Source organism: Diplotaxodon limnothrissa, linkage group LG3 (genome assembly GCF_057381915.1).
Source record: "Diplotaxodon limnothrissa isolate DT_005_m linkage group LG3, D_limnothrissa_male_GT1.1, whole genome shotgun sequence".
Taxonomy (NCBI): Eukaryota; Metazoa; Chordata; class Actinopteri; order Cichliformes; family Cichlidae; genus Diplotaxodon; species Diplotaxodon limnothrissa.
The window spans coordinates 12,763,921-12,791,408 of NC_140598.1; the positions used below are offsets into that span (position 1 = coordinate 12,763,921).

General features: G+C 43.1%; 1 protein-coding gene across 3 annotated transcripts; it reads right to left on the bottom strand.

The window, feature by feature from the left end:
* Window positions 1–358: 358 nt before the first annotated feature.
* On the bottom strand, window positions 359–27,197 carry mtm1 (myotubularin 1). Of its 3 annotated transcripts, none has more exons than XM_085377241.1 (16): window positions 27,127–27,197; window positions 19,748–19,823; window positions 18,925–18,997; window positions 18,751–18,845; window positions 15,711–15,821; window positions 15,403–15,504; window positions 14,525–14,608; window positions 14,136–14,285; window positions 10,788–10,973; window positions 8,283–8,465; window positions 7,995–8,150; window positions 7,812–7,859; window positions 7,618–7,710; window positions 5,882–5,995; window positions 4,638–4,814; window positions 359–4,084 (listed from the first exon to the last, which is right to left on the bottom strand). In XM_085377241.1, exons 2-16 carry the CDS (start codon window positions 19,796–19,798, stop codon window positions 3,893–3,895), a joined length of 1,815 nt encoding a protein of 604 aa, XP_085233367.1. In that variant the 5' UTR covers window positions 19,799–19,823; window positions 27,127–27,197; the 3' UTR covers window positions 359–3,892. The 3 variants fall into 3 exon arrangements, with proteins under 3 accessions (XP_085233367.1, XP_085233357.1, XP_085233377.1); XM_085377231.1 differs by having other exon boundaries at window positions 359–4,087; XM_085377251.1 differs by lacking the exon at window positions 19,748–19,823 and having other exon boundaries at window positions 359–4,087.
* Window positions 27,198–27,488: the final 291 nt, after the last annotated feature.

Consider the following 27,488-nt stretch of genomic DNA (forward strand, 5'->3'; position numbering starts at 1 on the left):
TATGGGCTTGACTGTGCATCCAAACTTAGCACAGCAAGCTGGAAGAACTTCACAGCATGTCTTTGGTTCAAACTGTAGAAAAAGCCCGTCTGTGATTGTCCAGCTCAGCTGAAACAAACAACCCTACATTTCTTTATTTCTACTCGTAATGCTTTTCTATGCTAGACTGTCACTCACTGTAAACACTGCAGAACAGCCTGAAGGATCTGGATGGCTACAAATCTTTTTCTGTTATAGATAATATTTAGTATTTGTTGATGTAAACTGAACACACTGCAGTCACTGAATGAACACACAGAACTCAGCCAGAACACTTTAAATTAATTTAATCAGAATTATTTACAGAAAATGAGCCTTTCAACAAACCAATTAAAAGAAACACGTGAAATGTTTTCAGATTTCACCTTTTGTTTAGTACACATTTTGTGTGTATTCATTACAAAGCTGGCTATAATATGACACAAGCCCCTCAAACTACAATCCCCTACATAAATGAAAGCGTCTAACTGAAATGAACAATGGCAGAGGACGTCTCACAGACCAGAGTCAAGGATCCACACGGAGCTGGTGGCCTGACGCCGCCGCTCCTCCTCCTCCTCCTCCTCCTCCTCCTGGGTTCGCACGTACAAAGCAAAAAATGCCCTCAGAGATAAAACCAAACACTTTGAACCGATGGAGCAGAAATCCAAAATTTATACCAACAATTTCTGAACCAATATTACTTTCCTTTTTATAAAACTGTAAGGTTTTACACTACATAAAATATTTGTATTTTACAACAATAGAACTTTAGACAGTAAAATAGGTTTTGATTGAGGTAATTACATTACATCATGGTGCTTATACAAAGTAAAAAAAAAAATAGATTCTCATTTGTTTTTCCCAAAATACAACCAAGAGCCCAACACACACACTTCTGTCTCTTTCTGCCTCCGTGGTCACCAAATACTTCGGGTCACGTTGCACCTCTCTTTGCACACAGCAATCAGCTTGCACTGCCTCGCTTTTCCAGAAAAGGTTCAACTTTGGAATTTGTCACACATGCAGGTAGTTTATTCTCTTTTATCCTGACAGTTGCTGTATGATCTCCCTTCTTACGTTAGAGCTACTTTTAGAAAAACAGTAAAACCACAAGACAAGTTCTCCAAGCTTATTACAGGAAACTGATGTGAGAACTCGCCGTGTCCTACAGCTGTTACACAATGTGCATTTACAGGCTGGACACTCTAAAGGTTTATCACCGATTCGCTCCAGGTGCTTTCAGTAACTCTGATTTTTTTGCCATATTTTGGACACGCTGGGGAAACAGAGGGGCTAAATAAAGCTGATGCAGGAAAGTGCTTTGCACTGACAAGCTAAAGGTTGGCTATGAAGTCAAAGCACAAAAGCAGCAGGGTTAGCTGAACACAAAGAGAGTCAGTGAGGTTTGCAGACTTTAGAATAAAACTGTGTGAGTCTTTGTTGGACTGATGATCAGCCTGTTTTGTAGTAAACTGGCATAAACATGTTGTTGTATAAAGCTCAGGTAGAATAAAACAGCATCAGCCCATTTACCTTTTACATGGCTGAAAGATTCCTTAAAATCAAACAAGGAAAACATTTTACACGCTGCAACATGAGCTGGTTAAGCATGAGGGGAAGTTAACTTGGTCAGTTGAGGAAGGGTTGGGGTTAACTAGCAGAGACCCTGTTTGCCTCTAAAAGCATCTCAAATAAGATACAGCGCAGCTAAAGTCTCTCTGTAGAGGTGAAGGTGATCCAAGGCAGAATCTGGACATGAATCGACGCGCGTTAAAAATTACGATCGTAATAGAAATCTGCAGAATGGGCTCAAACTCCAGTTTTGAAGACATCAGACAATCGACTTTAGAGCGTAAAGAAACAAAAAGGAGAACATGACCTGTGCAGGGTTTGTGGGTCTGTGTGACGTGGAAGAAAACAGAGTCAGTTTTTCCATGAATCCATAATTTCATCGATGATGGATGAGCACTGTAGTGAGAATCCTGATAACAGTAACATTTATATGTTTGTGATTGTTAAATGTAACTGTTTGTAGGAAAGAACTTATAGGACTATGTTGCTAAAGGTATCGTCGCGAGGCGTCATCTACTTCTGTTTCCTGCATCACTCTCTAAGACTTCCACCAGTTTCCCCTCCCACAATGCAACACTGCCAGGCTGAGATCTGCATCCAGTGCTGAGTGAAGTGACTGGTTTCAAACCCCACAGCTGGCACTGCCAAAGTAACACAACGTGATTGACGTGTTACGTTTTCCTGGCAACAAGAATGACAGCGCTCCAGAATCGACGCGTCACCGCGGTTGGATGATTGGAATAAAGTGGAGGAGTCACTGCGATTGTAACAAACTACCATTCATCACAGTTTGTGTTAACTGTGATAAAGACGTCATATCAAATAGTTAGAATCAGTTGGTGCGAATAAGAAAAACATTGCCAACATTCCCACACGTCCGAGTTGGACGCTGACAGCACCTGAACATGCTGCTTGGACAGTTTTCATACGTATCCCAGGTAGAAATTTTAAACCCGCCTGAAACAACGAAAAACGATCATGATGAGCAAAGTAACCTTTTTTTAATCATTCGATGTAATTGGAATGAGTTGATCTTTGTTGGAGAAAAGAAACCAAAACAAAAAATTACAAAACGGTGAAACAGGCGTCCAAAGGCACAGGTGATCACTCACCCTGCTCTCGAGTTGGTGACCAGCATGTTAGCACGCTGAGACCACGATGGGCCAGGACTGTACTCTGTGTGTTTAGTGAAAACATTTAAATACAGGAAGTGATCGGGATCAGAGGCCAGCACCACGTGACTTTCCTTTACTCTCTCGAGCACCTGAAATATATCCTGTATCATGCTAATTAATTCCAACCAAAGTCATTGGCTAGAACTACATTTGCTTTCAGTGATGTAGCATATAGCAGTGGCAAACATACGTGGCTCCAGATTTCCTCCTTAGCTATTAAAAAACCCCAAATGCCCCAAAACGAGACGCAATATTTACATGTAGCTGGAAACTAAACCGTCGTCCACTTGAGAACTCTACGTCTGCTGCGCTTCGGATCACCGTACGCCTTCAGGATAGAGAACTCAGCAGCAGGAAGTGTAAAAAGTGTTGTTGTTTGTTGGTACAGGACACAAACAGCTGTGACGCAGGCAGGAGCCAGCTGACAGACAGCAGCTTTCTCTCTGTCAAATGCACATCAGTTTATTTCTGACGCTAAACCCGAATCGAACAAACAGGAAGTCTCCTGATTTTGCTCAACCGACCTTGACTCGTGACAGCTTAGTCTTTGGCTACGCCTGCAACCTGCAACCTGTCTTTACCTTGATTCATTTATTTTGCCCTGCATGCTGACCTCTGTAAACTGGGTGTGGCTGGAGCTCATTAAACTCTCCTAAGAAGACCTGAGGTAAAATTTCTTGTGTAATCACAACAGGATAAAACTGAACTTCAGCTCTGCTCATCTGCCTGAATGAACACAACGGTGTGTGTCGTGTGTGTGTGTGTGTGTGTGTGTGTGTGTGTGTGTGTGTGTGTGTGTGTGTGTGTGTGTTCGAGCCCTTGGACTGAAAGCTGCTCAGTGTGTTTAAGGCTTCACTGTCTGAAAAGTGTGTTTAGAAAAGTCTCGAGACAAGGCTGTACTGTGACATATTGCATAAATCACCATCACGCGGTATTAGAGTTAGACAACACTAGCGCCATCAAATCTAAAACCTATTCGCAATTTTCTGTTGTTCAACAGTTAGGGCTGCACAAAACTAATTAATTCCCTGCATGTGCAAGACACAAATCAAACTGAAGAAGGTGTAAGTGCAAGTTAGCAAGTATTTCTGATATCTGTGCATGCGCGAGTGCGTCACCAGCCCTCAGAGAGGAGTCTGTAGGTGTGTGTATTGCTGTGATGGGGTGGAGGTGGAGGAGGAGGTGGTGTTGGGGGTGGGGCTGTTAGCCAGATGAGAGGAAGTGGACGAGTCGGACAGCTGCAGCTGCTCCAGCTTCTTCAAGTATTCGTCTCTGAGGGCCAGCAGCTCCTTGTAGCGCTGCTCCACTGGACTCTGCTGCTGGAACACACACACAGACACACACATGCACGCACACGCACAAACGCACGCACATGCATGCAAAGTCACAGGTTGTACACGGGAAACTCCATATTGCAGCATTTGCTTTGAATATTGATTCTCAGAACAGGAGAGTTTCTATAAAGTCAGTTACAGAGTTACTATAATGAACCACATTTATAAAAGAATCATTCGTCAGGTCTTTCTGTCTGTAAATGTAAACGATGCCTTCTGATGATGCTGTAAACAGAAGTGGTCCTAGCACTGAACCCTGTGGAACTCCATAATTAACCTCAGTGTGTGAAGGAGACTGCGCTGAGGTCTAACACAGAGAGGAGTCCACCGTCAGAGGCCATAAGACAATCATTTGTAACTAAAGCTGTTTCTGTGCTGCGATCTCAGAGTTCTGAGGTTGAGATATCCAGATACCCATTATCTGGTAAGTGAATCCAGATAACAGATATACAGTATTTGGAGTCCTGTGCAGCCAGCCACATGTTTATCCAGGCAAGCTTACAGCATATTATAGGAAACACAAGAGCAGTCCTACCTGCTGTCGTATGCGTGGGTTCCAGCGGATGTAGTACGCTACCCAGAGCTCTAGGTGGCGCATGCTGGCAACAGGGTAGAGAACCCTGCCAGATTCTGGGGTGTAGAAGGGGTTTAAATACATATCCACCTTGCTGTTGACCAGAGACCACAGAGACACCGTCTTGGACCTCACCTCCTGCACCACAGAAGAGTTTCAGTGTCAAACACTTGCAGCTGAAGCACACGACATAAGTATGTGGACAGTGACACAGTTTTGATCATTTTGTCTGTGTAATTTTAACTTTCTTAGGGATTTTGTTTTGTAACACTGTATTTATTTTGTTGCATTGATTTCCATGCTTTGTAATACACTAACTTCCCAACTTTGAGTATAAATAAAGTATTTCTTATCACATTAACTGCAGGAACTGCAGACATTTTTATACGTAGTTCCTTGATTTCAACTTAACCTTCCAGACAGACAGCAAAACCTCGAGGAGTTGCCAAATCCATGACCTGGACATGGACTACTACTAAATGAACTGCACTGTATATCCTGGAAGACCATGGATGACAGTGAAAGACTGCAGGACCTCTCTATTTCACAACATCTAGCCAGGTCAAGAACACTTCTGAGCTGACACGTGTATCACTGACAGTGTCTACAGTTAAGAGGCACCTTTATAAATATAAACACAGTACAATGTAACAAGAAGACCGGATTAGGCCAGAAAACAACTAAAAGAGTCAGTTGTGGGAAAACATCTTTGAATGAAATGAAACCAAAATAAAGTTGCAGTAGGACGAATGAAAGAGGAAAACAGGAAAAGGAAAGTTCTTGATTTTAAATGCAAACATGGTGATGGCTGGGAAGGTACGGCTGCCAGGAGAACCAAGTCACTGCTGTTAACGGCTGACATGGATGCTGACAGAAGCAACGATGGATTCAGCCAAATACTGAAAACCTGATTGGTGATGCTTCACCATGGAAACGGATAATGAGCCAAAGCATTCTTCAAAGGACACCCGAGAGTTTCACAAGGCAAAGAAATTCTGTATTTTACAACAGCCAAGTCAGTCACCTGACCCGAACACAACGAAACATGTGATTCAGCTGCTGAAGACAAAACTGACGGCAGCATCCAGTCAGCCTTAAAGTCTGAGAGGCAGTAAAAACTCTCATTGGGCCAAACTCTGTATTACGAGGACACAATTTTCGCATTTTTGCATGTATGTACATGTTATATGTGCAGGTGTTCTTACATGCTGGTCTCGTACGCTCTCGCAGTTGTACAGGAAGGTCCCGAAGCGACAGCTGTAGAGGTGATCCAGGATCGTCAGCAGGAGATGCTCGTTAAACTCGAAGGCCGTAGGGAACTAAGAGGTGAGAGTGACAATTCAAAGACTGAGTCAGTAATCTGAGACTGTGTCATCCTAACGTTAGTGAACATACAAACATTTAGCAGTGTTCCTGTCTTTTTGTTGGGATGTTTCCTTCTCTCTTTTGTCAAATGCATGAAGTCAAACAGCATTTTGAGTATTTTTGAGCCTAACCAGAGCAGCTCAGAGTGGGGGAGTGTGTGCCTGAACCAGCAGGCGGCTGGTTGGTCTGTGCAGCTGGACTGAGAAGAGTTCACAGTGTGCTGAAATAAAGTGAAATCCAGAGCGTAGCAGCCAAACAGCCGAGGAGGTGAACGTGGGGTTTCACAGTGCTGTTTACCACCTTTGTTGGTTTGATCTATACAGACAGTCCCACTGAGACGTGAGAGGCAGACAAACATTCAACTTACAACAGGAACGAGCTCTCAGTGACGATCGATGATGATTTTAGCTCAACGAAGCCAAAATTCATTTTGAATCTTCTTCTTCTGTAACGAGCTGTTATGTTGTTTGTTGCACTCTTTGTTTATTCTCATTCATATTTGAACTATACAACAATCTGTAATGAAATTCATCCGAAATATTTGTTTTGTCCAAACGTCTTCAGGAAATGCTGCCTCTGCTGCTGATGCAGACGAGCCTCCTGGGGCTCCGGTTTCAAACTAAGCATGAACAGAGTTAACTGACACGCTCTGTTCTCAAGTTATCGGCCCTTCACGAGGTGTCGGGTTCAGGGGTCTGCTCTATATTATTGGAAATATGGTGCCGCTAGCTTCATCGGGTGACAGCTCCAGCTCCAGTATGCAGACTGGGAGTTGGAAATGAGTGGCGTGCCCACGTGAGGAAGGGAATGCATGCCGGCCTAAATGGACGCATTAAAGTATTTGTGGGTCTTGTTCATTAGTGACAAAAGTAGATGAGTGATAGAAGTAGGGAGTGGTAGCTTAACAAAGTGTCTGCTGGGTCTGCAGTAATGGTGACACTCGATACCAGTCTGCAGTGGTGGAAAGAGAAGAGGTCCATTTAGTGAATTTACTCTCCCGTTCTTGTCAGTGGCCACAGACGATGGGTAGGGGCTGAGATGAGAAGGAGAATGATGAATGAGGCAGATAAGAGTGCCTGAAATGCCCGTCGGAGGGCATCTGGGATCTCTCTCAGCGATATGTTTAGGAGCTCAGTCGGGCTCTGGGTAGAGCCAGGATTCTAAATAAAAAGGCAGAAGATTAGACCGACTCCTGGCTCCTCCTAACTGAGCTATTTTTGGCATGTCCAACTGGGAGGAGGCCCCAAGTTAAACCCCGGTCACACTTGATTATTGACTAGCTTGGAAGACCTGTTATGCCAAAAGAAGAGCTGGAAGAGGAAGCTGTGGCATCTCTGTTCAAGCCCTTCTGCTTTTCCATGAGTACCTACCTACTTTAGTCTATGTTGATTCAGGAGCCTGCTCCTGTGCACGTGTTGACAAACTCAGTGTTGCTACGACTGTCACAGGAAACCAGCCACGGAGGGTGTCAGGTCGAGGGGTTATCTACAAACTGCTAGCTGCTGTTTAACTACAAAGTGCAACATTGTTACGTTCCTACATTCACGCAGTGAGACGACTGAAGCGCTGCACGTACCTGTTTAGTCATCTGCCACACACAGTCGATGAACTGAACAAAGATGGGTGATCGGTCCTGATCGGCATGGTTTTTGTCACCATGTCCTATCCTCTGAACACACACACACACAGATCAGAAACGTTTCCTCCTGATCAGTCGTCTTAACTCATGCGATTGAATATATTTCAGAAACTAGATGGTGAAAAACTTACTGAGGCAAATTTGTGGCCGAAGCTGATCCATTCCTTTTCAATCAAAACCTAAAAAAGACACAGATGAAAAAAATCACAACTTTTAAATATCAAACAGACATCGTGATGAAATTAAAGCCCGCTGTGCTCCTCATATCCTCTGTGAATGTCTAAGCTCATGTTCACGAGGGTGAAACGACTGACCTGGAATCCTCTGAGAGTGCGATAGTGGCTGTCCAGCATCAGCATAGCCAGAGAGGTGAGCTGTGCAGTTCGGTCCCAGCCGTCACTACAGTGAACTACTACTGAGTTCCCACTGGACACTTTGTCTGCAACTTGGATGGCTCCTGACAACACCAGCTGAGTACAAGGATTGGCACAATGCAATAAAAATACATTATTATAACAAGGTAATGTAAATGGACTGTTTCTTATGAAGCGCTTTTCTACTCTTCTGAGCGCAGTTATCAAATGCATGTAGAAACCTCTCACCTTGACATGTTCCAACCAGTGTGTAGACTCTAGGCTGGACAGCCAGTGGGATTCCTCCACGTTGGGGTAGACGATATCTTTGAGTTTCTTCTGGGATTCCCTCATGACGTGGATATTCTGGATGTCCAAGAAGATGAGCTCTGCGTTTTGGTACTCATCACCCTCGTAGCCTCCTCCGGTGGCCTGAGGAGGAGGCACAAACAGTGGGCATGCATCTCTACACAGATGTGTATAATAGTATCAGTGGAATTAACTGGGTAAGAGACTTTTGTTAATGTTTGGGACTAATGATGACAGAGCTCTTTAACTCTTTTAGGGATCATCCTCCAACATAATAAATATTTATTATCCCAATAACCTGTCGCTGGTTATATTAGACTCATTAGCATTGTGTCGCAGCAGGTTCAGGTAGACAAAGGTTAAGAGAGAGTGTGATGGAAGTATCCACAAAAATGGCGTTTTATAGGACGTTTGGTTGTTTTTTAAATGTTTTATTGTTGTTTCATTTTGGCTGAGTGTTTTTTTTTGCCCCACTATATCACAGATCACCCAGCATCATACATACAGGGGCTCATCCCTCTTCTAATACCTGAGCAGGTGGGACTCACAGATATGAGCAGAGCAGAGCTGGTGTGCCATAATAGCATAAAAGTGAGCGTGTCAGCAGTGCAGTGTAGGCCTTCGCTACAACCTCCTCTGTGCAGATCCAGCTGCAGGTTCAAGAGTATTTGAGAGTTTTCTGACTGAATGGCTTACTGGTGTTGGGGCCCTTGGACCTAGGACGCTGGGAGGCAGACACACCCAGGACCAGAAGGCTGGACTAGAGGTGAGGTGGTGGTGTGGGGTCCTCCTCCCTGCAGCTCTGCACTGGCCCAGGTCTCCTGGGTCCACCTGTGGCAGTCTGTTGTTGCAGACCTCTGTTTAATCTTGTAACTGATGTTTGTTTTGTGAGTCTTTTGTTACAGATGCAGCAGATGGAGATTTCTCCACTTTTATCCCCCCAGCCCACCTTTCTCTATTCCTCCACCACTGCTCCACCTTCACAGCGTCTGCTCCAGCATCCACAATAACGGGAATAATAACAGTCTACAGTGCTCAAAGCAAGTATCTTTGGCACAACAAAGCATCCGCCCATCATCACCACCAGACCCTGATTCTGTTGCTAAAACTGTCAGAAAGAACAAGTTAGAAAATCCTACATGTGACTGTGATGACTCAACGAGGAAAACCTGAGTGTCTGCGCCTGCAGCCAGGCTAACGACACCATTAGTAGTTGTCTGTTTTATGTTGTGGTTTGAATCTTATTTGTACTGTGTCACTTTTTAAATATATCACCTTACTGCCATAGACAACCAGTCAAACTGTATGACACACATCTAATGGTTCCTCTTTATTTTCATGAGTGTTTACACTGTAGATTCTCACTGAAGGCATCAGAACTATGAATGAACACATGAAATTATGTAGTAAACAACTCAGAACATGTTTGATATTTCAGGTTCTTCCAAACAGCCTTTGCTTTGAGTCCTGCTTTGCTCACTCTTGGCGTTCTCTCCATGAGCTTCATGAGGTCGTCTCCTGAAACGGTTTCCAACAGTCTTGAAGGAGTTCCCAGAGATGCTGAGCACTTGTTGGTCCTTTGCCTTCACTCTGAGCTCCATCTCATCCCAAACCATCCACACTGGGTTTAGGTCAGGTGACTGTGGAGGCCAGGACCCATCAGACCAAAGCACAGATGTCCTCTGGTCTAATGTCCACTCCTTGTGTTTCTCAGCAGCTGTTTGACCATAAAGGCCTGATCCACACAGTCTCCTCTGAACATGTAGAGATGTGTCTGCTACTGGAGCTCTGTGTGGCATCTATCTGGGCTCTGATCTGAGCTGCTGTTAACTTGTGATTTCTGAGGCTGGTGACTCGGATGAATCCTCAGCAGCAGAGGGGACTCCTGCTCTTCCTTTCCTGGGGCGTCCTCATGTGAGACAGTTTCATCGTGGTCTTGATGGTTTTTGTGACTGCACTTGGGGACACATTCAAAGCACAACACACCTGATGGTCCCAACCTCATTAAGAAGGCAAGAAATTCAACAAATGAGCCCTGACAGGCTCACCTGTGAGGGGAAACACGTCAGGTGACGACAGCATGAAGCTCACTGAGAGAAGGCCGAGGGTTTGCAGCGCTGCCAACAAAGCAAAGGCTGGAATCTAAATTATAAGACATGTTTATCACTTTTGTCTTTACTACATAATCCCATATATCTTGCTCCATATAGGTGATGTCTTCAGTTTGTATCTACAATGTAGAAAGTAGTAAAAAATAAAGAAAAACCATTAAATGAGAAGGTGTGTCCAAACCTTTGACTGGCAGTGTATATATGGTGTACACAGGTGAAGTGCTATGAATAGTTTTTGGATGTACCGTCTTAAATTTGATTAAATTAGTAGTTCACAGATAAATGTTGCAAATGATGCCCGTGGATTGCGCTGATGTTTTCTTTTCCTTCTGACCTTGTTGGCAACTGCGTTGACATTGGGACGAGCGTCGTATATGGTGAGCTTGGTGGTATCATTTGCCTCCCTAATCAGCTCCAGGTAGCGTTCATCGTCCTTGTTCCTTTTACCAGACATGCCAACGAGAGGCTGACTGCAGCGGACGATCACTGCTTGGTTCTCTCTGTGGATCCATGACAGGACCTAAGACAGAACAACAGTAACAAGGATTTACACAACACTTTATGATACAGCGTCAATGTTAAGAACATCTGTCTGTGAAGGTTCTCAGTCATCCAGGTCATTGAAGTCTAAGGAGCTTGGGAAGAAAAGCATCTGGACTGTCTGCCATCTATAATCCAGTTCTGAGACGCCTTAACGTCCACTCACATCCTGGGCCCTTTGACCTCAATAAGTCACATGATAGGGTGGGGCCAGGTTTCACGATGGGTTCACCTGAAACCTTGGCTGATTGTGACCTACACCTTGGCTCGTTTGATTAGGCAGAGGATCAATAGGGGGTCCATGACCCTCTTGGGGACACACCCACAGGGCTTAAAATCTGGGACTCTCCACCATTTGACCCTAGAACTGAAGAAGCTTCTCAGATGAAACGTCTTCAAGAAACTTCAAGAAATCCAGAAGCTTTTCTCCTCAAACATCTGAATATCCACAAACTATGTCAACAAGTCAAACCCATTATGTTCAGTCTGAAACAATCCCTTTGTTTTTTCAAGCTCTAGTTGTGTTTAGAATCTGCAGCATGTCACAAAATACCCGTCTGGACTTCCACTGCACATCTGGATGTTTTTAGCCTGCAAGCTTCCAGTACAAAAACACACAAACAGGTCGTTTCTGTATTGGCTGTCTTGGGTTCTGCTTCCTGCATCAAACTGTAACTGAACCAAATCTGGAGCTAACGTGTGGAAACCAGGGGAAACCTTTAAATGTTATTGGATGGTCAGTCAATGGAAGTTCTCAAACAGGTCAGTAATGACAACCAAGAAAATGCAGAAATCACAGTACAGCGGTCCCTCGTTTATCGCCGGAGTTACGTTCTAAAAACAACCCGCGATAGGTGAAATCTGCAAAGTAGTGAACTTTATTTTTTTACAATTATTATAAATGTTTTAGGCTGTAAAACCCCATTTTACACACTTTATAGACTTTTCTCAGACAGGCATGAACATTTGTTTAAACACTCTCAAAGTTCAAACCTTGGTAGAAACATAAGTCCAGTATTAAAGAATGAAACTAAAGATCAAACCCTGTTTTCAGGTCCAGAACAAGTGAATAGAGCAGCTGCCAGAGAACTCAACATTAATGAATCATTAATGAATCACTGGTACGGAAGCAGAGGAAGCAAGACGAATGAGTTGAGTAAAGTTTGACTGTTTTGTTTCGCTTAATGCGCCTTACAATCCGGGAAATACAGTAAGCATGTCCAGAAGTCCAACTTTCTGTGTGATGGTTAGCATCGTTCTCTGCCTTCTGGATGCTACATGATGGTCTACAGCCAATCAGGATGCAGAACACAGTACGCAGTAAAAAAAAAAAAAAAGTATGCAAAACTGCCCCAAAAAAATCTGCAAAAAGTGAACCGTGTTATAGCCAGGGCCCACTGAATATAGTCAGGCCCATCAGCTAACACGCATCACTTAAGCAATGCTGTGGTGGGTATCTATAGCTGCCAGTGTAATCTGGCCACCAGTGATTACTGATAATGTGACTGCTAACAAGAGTAGCAGGATGAATTCTGGGATGTACACAGCTATACTTTCTGCTCAGATTGAGCCAAATGCTGCAAAAATGATAGGAAAGTACTTCACGGTGCAAATTTATAATGAGTAAAAGCAGACTGCTAAAGCCAGAGAAGTGGGTTATTCTTCAGTGACATGATACGCCCCTTAATCTCAACCCAATAGAGCAGCAGCTGCAGGAGGCTACAGTAACAGCCAAGCTGGAAACACAGCATCAGGGTCTGCAAAGTATTTTTGCAAAGTATTGAACAACAATAGTGATGTGCAGAGCTTTGGTAATAGACGGGGTGACAGATGAGGCGGGAGGTTCCACACACTGTGATATTTACAGACCACAGTGTGACTTGTAGTGGGAGCAGGGAGGTGTGACAGTGAAGCTGCAAGAAAAAGAGCTAGTGAAGGTCGACAAGTTTAAATACCAGAGGTCAACCATCAATGAACTGTGCAGGCAAATTCAATTTACTGTATATAGCACCAACTACAGCAGCTGTTGTTGGGATTTTCTTGCACCTCAAGGTCAAAAAAGCTTTTAGCATGCAGTCAGAGTGAAGTGAAAGATGGCAGCGTAACTGAAAGTGAAGATTTAAGATGGTAGTGAGACCTGCTGTGACATAAAAGAGAAAAAAGACAGGAGGACAAGCTGGAGTTACAGATGCCTTTGGAGTGACCACAATGGACAGGATTAGGAATGAGTATATTAGAAGGACAGCTCAGGTTGAGGTTCGGTGGTCTGGAAACAAAGTTCAAGAGGGAAGATTAAGAAGCTTCAGACACTGCAGAAAAGAAGTAAAACAGAAGGACCACAAAAAAGGAGGACGTGGACAGGACAGACTGTGAAAGCATAGGAATAACTAATAATTAAATGCAGAGTGAGGGAAAAAGAAACACTGCATGCATCATGGGAGTCCCCGGCAGCCTACACCTACTGCAGCATAACTAAGGGAGGATTCAGGGTCACCTGGTCCAGCCCTAACTATATGCTTTAGCAAAAAGGAAAGTTTGAAGCCTAATCTTGAAAGTAGAGATAGTGTCTGTCTCCTGATTCCAAACTGGAAGCTGGTTCCACAGAAGAGGGGCCTGAAAACTGAAGGCTCTGCCTCCCATTCTACTTTTAAATACTCTAGGAACAACAAGTAGGCCTGCAGAGCGAGAGCGAAGTGCTCTAATAGGGTGATATGGTACTACAAGGTCATTAAGATAAGATGGGGCCTGATTATTTAAGACCTTGTATGTGAGGAGCAGGATTTTGAATTCTGGATTTAACAGGAAGCCAATGAAGGGAAGCCAAAACAGGAGAAACACACATGAATACATGTCTTCTGCCTGCTTCATTATTACTGAATGTCAGATAGCAGCCCTGTCACGGTGAAGAACCAAGTCCAGTTTGACTCCTAACACTAGCTTTGGTAATTTTACACACCAACTGACAATGCAAATGTTTTTAAAATGCAAACTTAAACTAATCAGCTCATCCTGTTCAGAAACACAGTACAAGTGTGTAACAGTATCTACAGCACCATGAGGAAGTACAGCACGGTATGCGTTCAAAGATCTGGTCTAACTCAAAAAGTCTTTCCTATACTTGACAGCTTAGTCTTGCCCTCACCGGTATTCGTCCTCTTGACCGGAAGGCAGCCACTTTTCGGAGGTCCTCCTCTTTACTCTTGTAGGGTACGGCCAGCACAGTGGGGTAGGTGTCACACAGATCATAGCTCTTATTGATGAATGATATACGCCACTTGTTGTTGGGTAAACCCTGGAAGAGATAATGATCATTACTGACTCATTTCTTTGAAACTCAAACTCAGCTCTGACTGTTCAGAAGCATCAGACCTCACAGGTCATCAGGTTTTTAACATCAAGGCTTCTGAGGGTGCGTTCGCTTACTGTGGTTCAATAAAAACAGATTATCAGCCCTTATAGAAAACACTGCCATTCCTATTGTCCTGAGCATTTGTCCTGGGACCCCGATAATGCGCACGTTGTCTTTCTTACCTGCCGTCTGAACTCCTCTACGGGTTTGTAGATGGTCCAGCCAGTCTCAGTATACTTCTCTTGACTCAAATACGCAAAAAGAGGCTGGACAGAAGCAAAAGAGAGAAACGTGTCAGACGTTACTGTATACAGCGGTCTTATAGAAACAGCAGCACATCCGTTAGAACAGCCATTGTAACAGTAAAGCACACGAGCAGGGAGCGTTTTTCAATATTAAGCCCCATCGATGTTATAATACTCTTGGTTTGGACAGCAGGCAGTTAGCAGAACGAATGAAGGGGCTTTATTGGTCTAGTTTTTACCAGAAACATGAAAGGTCAGTTCAAAGTTGAATGAAAATTCTGCTTTCTTTTTCACGTTCAAGCTTTAATATCCGTGAAAATAAATATTACAGGCTTGTATAAAAGCTATCAGACGCCTAACAAACTGTGGTTTCCAACGGCCTCCAAATCAGCTCAGACCTAAAGCCGTCATCACTGTAAGTGTTTGTGCCAAAGAAGAACCTGCTGTAGTTTTACTAGATGATGCAATTTGAAAATAGAGCCTCAGAAATGCTGGAACAACATTTTTAAAAACAGCACCAAATCACAACAACAGTCACCTCAAGGTGCTTTATACTGTAAGGTAGACCAACAATCACATGACCCCCTATGAGCAAGACTTTGGTGACAGTGGGAAGGAAAAACTCCCTTTTAACAGGAAGAAACCTCCGACAGGCTCAGGGAGGGGCGGGGCCATCTGCTATGATTGGTTGGGGTGAGCAGAAGCCATATGCTCTATTTAAACCCCATAATGTTTATTAGGCTCTGTCAAAATAAGGTGTTCTTCTTTTTCCACACACCAAGTAAAGCAGCAGCAGACGTTAGAAGGTTTCTTACCAGACCGTGTGACAGAGGAAAGGCGTATCTGAAGAGAACCTCAAAAATATCTCTTCTGCTGTGGCCTTCCTGCTTCAGGGCAAACCTCAAATTCCTCATGTCCTGGTGACAGAACAGATCAAACACTTCACTGTCAACACACAACATGTAAGACCTGCAAAACAGACACAACTAAAAGAAAGTGTTGCTGTGACACTTTAAGCTACCAGCACATGTATGCGATGGCAGAGATGAGACTTTGTGTTCTTTTTAAATAAAAATCCAGTAACTGTAAAAAAGCAAATGACTTCTGAACATTAAACACACACCTTGCAAGTAATATCCAGGCCGTAGGAGTTTTCTCCCCTGCTTGACGCCCCACCCATCTTCTCCACTCGACTGATGGCACCCAATGGAACGTCCAGCGTCACCGTCACATCCTGCAACACAAAGTATGACAAATATAGTCATGTGACCTCAGCAACAGGAAGCTGTTCTGTTACGCGAGGTCCAGCGTGTATTAAAAACAATGCACGACACACACACAGCTCTTATTTAAGAGCATGCAGTGGAATAAACTTTATGCCAAACTTTAGGACCCTCCCAGCTCGTCCCTGTGACCTGACAGGCAGAGAAACACTGGCACCCACTCAAACTGATGAACATTTTAGGATCCTGAAAACAAGCTCCAGGTACGAGCCTTTAGCAGAGGTAAAAAAATGCTCCGCCTCAGGTATGACCACGGAAATGCAAATGTAACGATCCCACTTGTCCCGTACACGTCACCCACTCGGCTGATTTATTGTATCAAGTACTTTGAGCTTATTAATGCCTCGCAGTTTTTCCCAGTCTTACCATAAAAGACAAAACGACAGCAGAAACGTTAATGAAAATTTGAGTGATCGTGTCACCAAACATGATACCTGCCCTGACGGCCTGCTCTGCTAAATTAATGGTGAATAATGCATGCTGTGCCAACAGCTCATTTATTATAAATGACTTGTTCTGTAAAACTGGACTTTATAATAATCTGAGATGTGACGGCGTGAGCAGGAAGTCATACATCGTTTAACGGTGTCGTAGGAATTGTTCAGTTTTCTGTCCACCACAGAACGGTTCCTGGTACTAATGCTGTGAGTTTCATATGATCTCTGTAAGCGTAAAGACTTTATCTTCTCCAAGGATAAAGTAGTTTTTCACAGTGTTGATTACTAACATTCATGCTGATGATTAGCAGACAGTGTTGCTGCCTCACCACCTCCGCCTGCCACACTCTCACCCATCTACTCTAAGGACACTCTCAGATCATGGGCCAGTCTTCACACTGATCTTCAACATTGGCTCCTTCCTGTTTCAAACATTCAACAATCACTCCAGTAACCAAGAAGCCCTCTGTGATACCTGCAGGACACCACCTGTAGGCTGTGTGCAGACAGGTCGGGGACAATGCTGTCGACACAGAACTGCGCTTCATCCCTAAAGTACTCCGCTCCCTGTTTCAGCTTCATCTGTTATATCCTCACAAACTTTTGACGGACAGAAAGTTGAAGTCTGGGGAGAATCACATCTAAATCACTAGCACCCCTCAGTCCTCGATTGTCTGCCCTTCTACACAAATAACTTCACTGTTAAAACGTAAAGTTTGCAGACGACATAACGGTCACTGGACTCACCGAGGACAGTGATGAGTCCAGTGACTCTTATTGTAAAGCTATTAACTCTCTCTCATCTTTAATATCACTCAGTTTCAATTTGGTGTTTTACTCAACAGCTGGGAGAGGCTCCAGCGTGACGCTAAACTGGCTCAGCAGGAGAAACTCACAATGATAACTGGAAAATAAACACATTTACTGTAAACACACAATTACAAAATTAGCAACGGATACTCGTGTTATAAATATAGACTCAATAACAACACACAATAATGCCTATATTTACCTGGTAACATGTCACACATTCAAATTCACCATGTAAAACTAGCAAAACGACTCACAGCGTCCACAAAAAGCATCCACACTGGTCCCAAAATCAAAACTCGTATCACGGATCACGGTTTAAGTCACGGATCAATTTTCAGATCAGCAAAAAATGAAAAAAGACAATAAAAATTTAATTTGCCATTTTTTTTATTTAAGTATTTTTGCCCATTAAATAACATTCAACTCAAGACTCATTCCAAGCATTTATATAAAAACAAATTAAGGTGCGACGTCGGGCGTATCTCACGTATCTCACGCTGTGATGTAACGAGCGGTCGCGGTCACATGGCTTCCCGTTGCCCTGGAGGTCCGCCCTCCTGTAGTCAGGGCTACAGAAGCACCCGGGACAGCTCAGCCATAACTTTAGACTTTGCTGCTCATACATGCTTGGACGATATTGTCACTGAAGTGTGCGCGCGCCAGGATATCCAATCGTGGCCTCACGTCTGCATCTTTAGCCCGGTCAGACTGGGCAGCAAAGGCTGCTTAAACGCCGCAGATATCAGCGGTTGTTGTGCAGCCTTCATCTTAGCTCCTGTCACATCAGGGTGACGTCATGAGCCGCCCGGCGTGTTGCCAGGCTCATGAGGCTTCCTCGTGCCGCACCGTCGACAGACTGTGGCGCTTTTATCCAGCCTTTATATTTTGAACGTTTTACATTTTAATAAGACAAACACAGAAGTGATGGGTTTGGTGGCATTTCTGAGTATGATGTTGGTTCCCTATCACAGTATGTCATCACAGTTAAAACGGATGCAGACGTTAAACTTGAAAGCAACGTCACAGCTGCTGCTTTTTTTTTCCATTTAAGGCGGTCCGCCAAAATAAAGCCTTTTATCAAGGCAGCTTTTTCAGGTAGTAACCCACAGCTTTGCTGCATCCAGGCTGGATTACAGTCACACACTTTATGATGGAGTTAGTGGCACGTCTGCAGGTAGTTTCCAAAAGCTGCAGCGCATCTTTTAACTGGAACAAAAAAGTCTGAGCTCATCAGCCCATTTTCATTTCACTCCACCTTTGATCCTTTTTAAACTTCTTTTATGTGTTTTTAAACCTCCTGCTGGCCCGTGACCGTGCTTCGCTGTAGCTGCTCCAAAGCTGCCTCTTCTCTTTTTGTCTTTATGCTCTTTGTATATGTGCAGCACTTTGTGAACCCTGGTTTTTTTAAGGTGCTTATAAATAAAGGTGGTAAATGCTAAACTTAGTCTGTAACAGCTGAACAAAGCAAAAGTGCAATAACAAGAAAACTCAGAAAAAACTCAGCGATGCTTCACAGCGATGGTGTTAGATACGGTGTCTAATCTAATCGAGTTGTCACACACACACACACACACACACACACACACACACACACACACACACACACACACACACACACACACACACTTACAGCATCTGAGCTCTTGAAGTAAAGTCTGAAGTTGGTGATCAACACTTTGCCTTTCACGGCTCCACTGAACGGACAGATGTAGATTATGTCTTTATCTGGAAAGACAGGAGAAGAGTCAGAATATGAGAAACTTGTGGAGCAAACAGTCTTATTCATCAGCTGCACAGGACTCACCAGTAATCCTTTCCTCTCCAGGCAGCAGGGACACGTCAGATAACAATTCCATCTTCAGAGACTCTTTGCGGGTCTGCAAACACCAATATCAACATACATGACTGGTTTGAACCTGCAACGATGTCAAATCGGCCAAAAGCAATGTTTAAAATAACAAAAGATTTTTAGCTTTTATTGCAATTTAGCCCCGCCCTCATTTATTAACATTCAGTCAGTCACCTGATGAGTTTGTAAGTTTGCTCATTGTTTATATACAAACACTGTTTGACAATATTGTGAAACGTTTTTGATTGTTTCAGATTTTTCACAGATTTTCTCGCCATGTTTGCACCATCACTCTACTTTCTGCAGTACAGCACTGTTCAGCTGATGCTGACGAGGCTTTGGTACCACAGTGTGTCCAGCACTGCTTACTGCAGACAGAGGGGGCTGGAGCTGTAGGAGCAGCAGCTTCTGCACTGCTGCAGAGCAGCTTCAAACTGTTAGCCCATGTTGTCCCTGAGAAAGACCTTTTGTATCAGTCTGTTTGTGTAAACTTACCTTTTTCTAACCTTTGTACCATCTTAAACTGTTCATGTGACTCGACTGACTTCAATTGTACCAAATAACTGGAATAATTGTTCTAAAACTTTTCAGCGGTAGTTACAGTTAAATGTGTTATTCATCTAACTGGCAGTTAGTTATCACAGTAATAGAAGATCAGAAAAAAAGAAAACAGGAACAGAGATTTGGCTTCTTCTGTGTCACACTGAACTCTACATCTTTTAAGAAGCGCCTTTGACACAATCAAATGCACAACACAGACACACAAACGCATACTTACAGGGGGCGTGTGTGACTCTAAGATGTTGTACACTGAAACAGGTGAAGCCATTGCTGAGGGAGGGAGTTTCCACAGGCTGAGGAAGAGAGACAGGACTGTGAGGGCTCTCTGTTCATGATGCCAAAAATGAGATGCTAGCAACCTTGATCGCAGCTCCAGGACCTGAACAGGACTTTCACAAATACTGCTCCTGCAGTAAAATTGATATATCCTAATAACTGTTCAATAAAATGAAATGTTGTTTTTCTAACACCAATTTACAACAACGATCGTCTCAAGACTTGTAATTGGACGGTAAAGACTCGACTTGGTGACAGTGGAAAGGACGAACGCTCCAAACACAAAGACATCTGCAGCAGAGGGTCAGCAGTCTGCCACGACCGGGCAGCAGCTGAAGTGAAGGACAAACCAAACACTGAAGGGCTGAGATGGTTCAACACAGATTCTTTGCTTTCACACAAGGCTCTGTGGCGCCACTGTTACCATGGAAACGCCAACGCGAGCGACTAGAAACAGACCGTCCAAGAAGACAGAGCACCTGTCTTTTATTTGGCTTTGAATCTACTTGAGATTATTTCTATATTTTTGCATTTATAAAAAAAATAAAATGTTTGATGAAACAAACGTTGCAATTTCTAAAATAGAAGCCAATCCCAGTTTGTTTTTAAACACCAGCCTTTACTTTGAGTATTTATTATTGCTCATTAATAAGGAAAATTTAAATAACTCATTAAAACAGTCGATAGCTGCAGCTCTACTTAGCATAATCCAAAATCTTAGCCTAACTGTATGAGGAGAGCATTCTAGATTACAGTGAACCTATTGGGTAAACACTGACTACTAAAATGTTAATGTTCAGGTGATATCCTGTATAATATGTTGTTTAAGAGACAGGCCTGTAGCTTAGGATGGAGAGCAGGTCACCTATGAACTGGAAGGTTGGTGGTTCAACCCCTATCTGCTCCATTTCCTCGGGCGAGTTTCTAACCCCCAGGTGCTCTCGGATGCATCCATCAGAGTAGGAATGTGTGAACGTTAGATGGAAAGATAGAGAGCACAGAAAACATGGTTGTGTAAAGCGCTTTGAGTGCTCAGAGTAAGAAAGCACCATATAAGAACCAGTCCATGTACCATTTACAAAGCAGTGAGCTAAAGTGCATTAGCTGTATTGCTGGGTCTTGTCACTCAGCAGCACTTCCTGTTATCAGGTCACTCACTGATGCAATCTAAATGTTAGAAAAAACATTTTGTTAAACTCTTTGCACTGCAGAGCTACGTCACTTACCTCCAACAAACAATCAGCCTGCGTCAAAAACATGTTTCCACAAAGGCAGGAAGACATGACGCCAGAAAGCACAGTAAAAATGTCAGATTTAAGCAGCTGATTAAAGTAACTGAGCCTCTCTACCAACATTTCTCTCAGTGCCGTGTTCAGTCGCATTGGACTGGTAGCTACACAAGTTGCACATTTCTGGGACGCCAAACAAAAGCGTGAGCAAAGATACCATCTATCCACTGCACTGCATGACAACACACAAGGGAAGATTTTATTATTTTACTTGAAATGTAACAATAGTATGAAATTAATTAAACACAAGTAAAATACTTGTAATTACATAAGTATAAATTACTTATAGGCTGGTTCACAGGTTTGAAGTCTGTCAGTTTCCCAAATCAGAACTAGAATCATATAAATGCATCACATGCAGCATTTAAAATGTGAGCATTATTTATCACCTCTGTTAAAGAAATCTATTTCAAGTTTCCCCTAAAGTAAAACTTCAGTTGTTAAATGAGTCAAATCCGACTGATCGTCTGCAAACACAGAAACAAAGAAAGTCAACTCTAAAGTCGCTGCTTCTACATCCTCCTCTGACACTGTGGACCACCGGGTCCTTCTACCTCAGCTCTACATGAAACTGGATTAGAGGCACAGTTCTGACCTGGTTTGAATCAGACCTGACAAACACAAGTTGTTTTGTACAGGTGGGAGCATCGCTCACTTGTGGAGTACCTCAAGGGTCCATTCGGGGCCCACTTCTCTTTTCATTGTACGTGTTGCCTCTAATTTCTATCTTTAGAAAAGATCGGCTTTCTTTGCCGTGACATCCAGGTGTTTATGCCCATTCAGCTGAAATTGTCTTAGTGACTTTAAGTCCTGGATGAGGATAAATTTCCTACATTTTAATGAAAGAAGGACCGATTTCATACGCTTTGGTAAATATGACTCTTGTGAGTCTTTTGGCTCCTTACAGTCATGTTGCTGTAAAAAAATCTGGGCATGACTTTTAACAGGTTTCTTAAAATGGACCAACAAATAACAGTCATCACGACAGTTTGTTTTTATCAACTCAGAGTCACTGAAGAAGTAAAGCTTCACCTCTTACAGAAGGAACTGAAAATAAAGTTCTTCATGCTTCTAGCACTTGCCGCCTGGGCTACTTTAACTTTGGTGTTGAACAGTTATCTTTATCTTTAGTCCAGAATGTGGCAGCTCGCCTCTTAACAGGCGTTAGAAAGCATGCACACATCACCGCGGTCTGAGGTCATCTAACCAGATGCTCTTAAGTAATCCTGAAACCAGATTAAAACAGAGAGGTGATCGAGCTCCTGCATCTACAGCACCAGAGCTACAGAATCAATACCACGCCACAACTGCACAGCTCAGACACTGCACACATGTAAATCTTTATTAAAACACTTATTCTCTCGCTGTGACATCATCATAGACGGTTGCATTTTGTCCAAAAATAAAATTTTAAATTGTTTTTTTCTACTTTTTTATGTTAATGTTAAGTATTGTGTTACATTTTTCTGAAATTTTTTGTGCAGACTTTTTAGAACTACATCATTTCAGTGTACAGCAACTTTGTTGTTTTAAATGTGCTACATATATAAATTTGACCTCGAGTACATCAAAACCACCTTTTTGCTGTCAGGCGTCATCGAATGGTTTCAAGCGGCAGACCTGCAAGACTCAAGGATGCTGCATCCAAGGATGCAACAACGTGCATTAATGGAGGTGGAAACAGTGACATCGCACCGCTGTGAGGCTTAGTTTAACACCCAGACTGATAATATGCAGTACAGCCATTAAAACTATGTGCAAGACTTATGATATAAATAACGATTACAGCAAACTAGCATAAGATATAAATAACTGGTGTCGTCTAGTTGAGGAGCTCAGGTCTTAGCATGATTACGACCTCACAGACTGTTTCCTCTTGTACACGCTGCCTCCTCTGGCTCTTTCCTTTATCTTGAGTCTGACATATGTGTTTTATGTGTTTGAGTCACATACAAATGATGTAATGGCACCTTAACAGCAGGTATAAATACAACTGACTGTGAGTCTGCATCTGCAGGCAAAGAGACTGATGCAGTGGGCATACTGGGACCATAAGTGTCTCTTTTGTCCCAGCTCCCTGCCCTCAACCCTCACTGGTCGCAGACTGGTCCTGCTGGAGGTTCCTTCCTGTGCTCACAGGGGGTCATTTAATTGTTGGAATTGTCTCTATTATTGTCTTTACTCTACAATATAAAGTGCCTTGAGCACATTGTTGTTGTGATTTGGTGCCAGATAATTACAACTGAACTGAATTAAACTGAGTGACGAACAGTCTTAATTTGATAACGAGCGTGTGTCGTGAGCAGGGTTATTATCCTTACTACAACTGAAACTAAAGAAAAAACTCAAACTAGATACAATCATGCCCGAAAGACTAAAACTAGCACTGAGACTTCTTTCTTTTCTTTTTTTAGATAAAAACTGAACTGAAAATCGACTCAGGAAACCAACTGAGACCAAATTCAACTCAAAACCAAAAGTCAAAATGAAAAATGTAATAACACTGATTGTGAATCAAGATAGTAAAGAAACTCTCCCTTCTTAATCCTGCGACTTCAAAAATCAATCATGTGAATAAGTTTCAACAAATGCGTTCAAAGAAAACAACAAGACTTGAAGTTAAAATCTTAAACCCCACTATTAGAGACATGCCACCTTCTCTGTTACACTGAGTCACTGACAGCTGTGTTACAGAGACAGAATGTAACTAAACTCTACTGAAAATCATCACATTACATCTGACATATGACGTGAGAAAACACAACAAATGAAGAACGTCTTCAACTAACACTTCAGAGCAGAGTGTCACAAAGATTGAGTTTGCTTCTTGGTATAAAATACTGAATTACGTGTCGTCTCTATCTCCTGTAAGGGGGATTGAGATGACATCATCTGTGTGTCCAGGGTTGTTTGTTTGTTTTGTAAAACTATCAGTTTGGGGCACTTTAGCACAGACAGAGACTTGTCCTCAGGACTCAGTGTCGCTGTTTTATTTGACGAAATGAAATCGTGCCGCGGACTCGAGTCTCAGCACTACTGAGCTATTCTTCCTCTCTGTGTGTTTGTGGATGCTCTTCCTCCTTTCTGCGGTGTGCAGCCTCACAGCGTGATGATGCCACCACCAAGCCCAGCTTTGCCTGGTATTAACGAGCAGTGAGCAGGCCCAGCTCATCAAAACAATGAACAGTTTCCCTCTTGCTCTCAGACTGTGAAATGGAGTTTGATGAAAGGGCTAAACAAGGTCCTTCACTGTGCACTGCCTAAGTGCAGCAACAATACAGGAATGTCTGTGATCTCTGCCACGGCGCTCCTGGACATACCAGAACCTTTAGGACTTTTTCAGGACGTTTCACAGACGCAGCAACTGAAAAGTCATGTTTCACTTACACTTAATCTTCACTAAATAAACCACAAAGTGTTCAAACCATTCTAAACCAGGTTTTAAAGCAAAACAGTAAGTGGACTCGAAAACATTCTGACTCAAATGTACATGAAACCAGCAGCAGTGAATGCTTCCTCATTTTGTGAAACGCCAGGACAGCAGGGTGGAGTAACAAGTAAAAACCTATGAAAAAATATAGTGTGTCATCAGTAGGTTTGAGAAAATGAGAATAGCTGCTGTGGTACGATATGTTTCAAGTGTTTTATAGCAATACATGTGAAATACTCTGCATAGGACTGAAAGTGTTAACACTACTCATTCATTTCATATTAGGTTAGTCCGTCTTTGATTCGACGGCCCCTGATTTAAGTCGGTATTTTGGGTGTGAATCTTCCCAGTCACACACTAAACAGCACCATATTTAAGGTGTTAATGATTCTAATATTAAGACAATGAACAATATTTAAAGTTGTAACCACAAACACAATCCCTTTAGTTCCTAAATCACTGTGTACTGAGAGTTTTTGCAGTGTAATAATAAACTCTGCAGCGTCCTTTAGGATCAACACCTGTGTAATTGAAACACTTGTAAAGGAGACATTAAACACTAAATGCAGAGGCTAATTGACACAATGGAGCCCTGCTCTCACAGCCTGATGCAGGTATAGCACTGTTTGTTAGCTGGATTTAACAAATAACAGCTTAAAGTCTGTTTTAGAAACATGTGGAGCTCCGTCTTCACTGGGATGATTTGTTATAACCACATATATGCTGTTCACGTTCACTCTGTGTCTCTTTAGCAGTGATTCGCTTGTCGTTGTTCGGCTGGCTGCACTGACAGGAGGAAATCCACCTGTTGGCTGTTTGGTTGAATAAATGAGAACAGAGAGGAGCCTGTTTGACTCAGGTGACAGGTGGATGACCGCTGCATCCGGCCTATCATGGAAAAACTCGAGTGTCAGACTGCAGCTTGTGGGTCTGGTGACTCAGACAGCATCTTCTCCTCCACACTGTCCTCATTTATAAACCTGAACATTACAGCTAACAGCGTGTCAGTGCAGCTAGCCAAACAACGAGGAACCCCTACTCAAGAGACAGAGAGTAAAAGTGGACAGTGTAGCCTTGGTTTTAACATAAAACTCGTTGTTGCTGCCCGGGGAAGAACAAAAGCTCTCCTTGAACTGATTTTTAGTTTCAGGCTTCTTAAATCCCCTGAGCTATTGGGTCTATTACAAGTTAGCTAACATAAGCTAATGTAAGTCTAGATCTAAGTGCACGCTCAGTCACCAAGGTAAGTAAATCTGTTCATCTGGACGTTAGCACTGGGAGAAATGTTTGATCAGTGGTTGTTGATCAATGGTTGTGACAATTTGCATATTCAATGAACAGCCCATTGTTCCTTCAGTGGGCTGGTTTCAGTCATTGTGCAAATGTCCTGTTTATAAGGTTGGAAACCTGCAGTCAGCTGAGACTGAAGAAGGACGAGTGACGAAACGTTTCTCCCGCTGAAAACATCCAGATGAACAGATGCAACCTTTTGGTCTGCTGATGGAAACCAACCAACCGGTGACTTAAGGGTCCGCACTGACAGAAGATGGCGCTAAATATGCTTTTAAAACTTGAAGCACTTACTTCTTAAATCCAGCTACACTGATGGTTATATCTGTGTCAGTTTTTGAGAGCAGAGCTCAAGGGTGTAAACTTATGCATTTAGTGTTTCATATCCCTTTAAAGAACAAAAGAAATGACACTTTATAAAACAAAACATGACGATATTGTTGTTTTTAAGATTTTAATAACCTAAACCACTCGCTGATGTGGGCAGTGATCCCTCTAAACAGAGGCCGGCGCAGTAGGTCGAGCCCACAGCCATAACAGCAAAGTTTCTATGTCTAAATATGGCTGCTCGTTTAGATCTACAGCCATGTTTCTCCTCCAATGATTTCTGTGCACAAAGCTGTTAATTCCACGCGTGACGTGCCTGAACGTGGTCAACACTGAAGCTGCTTCTGACTTTTAAGAAACTCGGCAACTAGAATAGAATAGCCTTTATTGTCATTGTACAGAGTACAACGAAATTGGAGTGCCACTCGGCAACTAATGATGATTAACATAACCAACAGAAACATTTTACTTAGTAAAAGCAGTCTGCATCTGCAAGTGTTTTGTTTTATGTGGGAGCAGGGCGACATGAAGCAGCATTGTCGCGTAATAACGGGTTAATAAACCTGCTTTCACTCCTGCCTTGGTCAGCTGCTGTGAAACAGAACAACACACAAGGAGCCGCTTTCGGTGCCCGAAACCAGCTCAAATATTCCCAGCACAGGCAAAGTGTGGCTTCCAGTCTTTTTACAATTCAGCGTCAAAGCTGGGAAGCGTCCATGGAAAAATCTGAGCACAGCAGGAAGCGGAGTGAGAAACAGACAAAGCTACGCCGAAACGCCTTAAATGAACTTTTTTAACTCAGCCATTCCAACAGACACAGATGTGCACCAGGAAATAGAGCAGGCCTACACGGGAAGACAGCTCGTTCCCCCCGAGATTCACGCGTTCCTGATTAACAGAGCGCGGAAACCTGCGACAACGCCCTCCGAATAACACTTCATATATACTCAGGTGACCTCGTTCCGGCCAGATGTCTCAACTTACCCGCAAATTGCGATTCTCCCGTGGCTGAAAGTCGGCCTGTTTCCCTCAAGCTACAACAGGAACTCACTCTAGGTCACGTGCCGGCCTGTCATGGCACGGATTGGCTGGTTGTCAAAGGCTCGCAAAGTCTCAAGGGAAATGTAGTTTTCGGACGGCTTGGCCTACACGCCTCATTCGGAGCAGGTGTGCCTGTTTTTTATGTTGACATGTACATACATGTTTTATACTAACGTAGATATGGTTCCTCCAGCTGAAATCAGTTAGTTTTAAACGTTATAAGCTAAATATTGTGCTGATGTCTAATTCTTTGCTTTGTTTTCTTGGACTCTACTAGATTAGCTCTATTTCACATTATCGCTTAT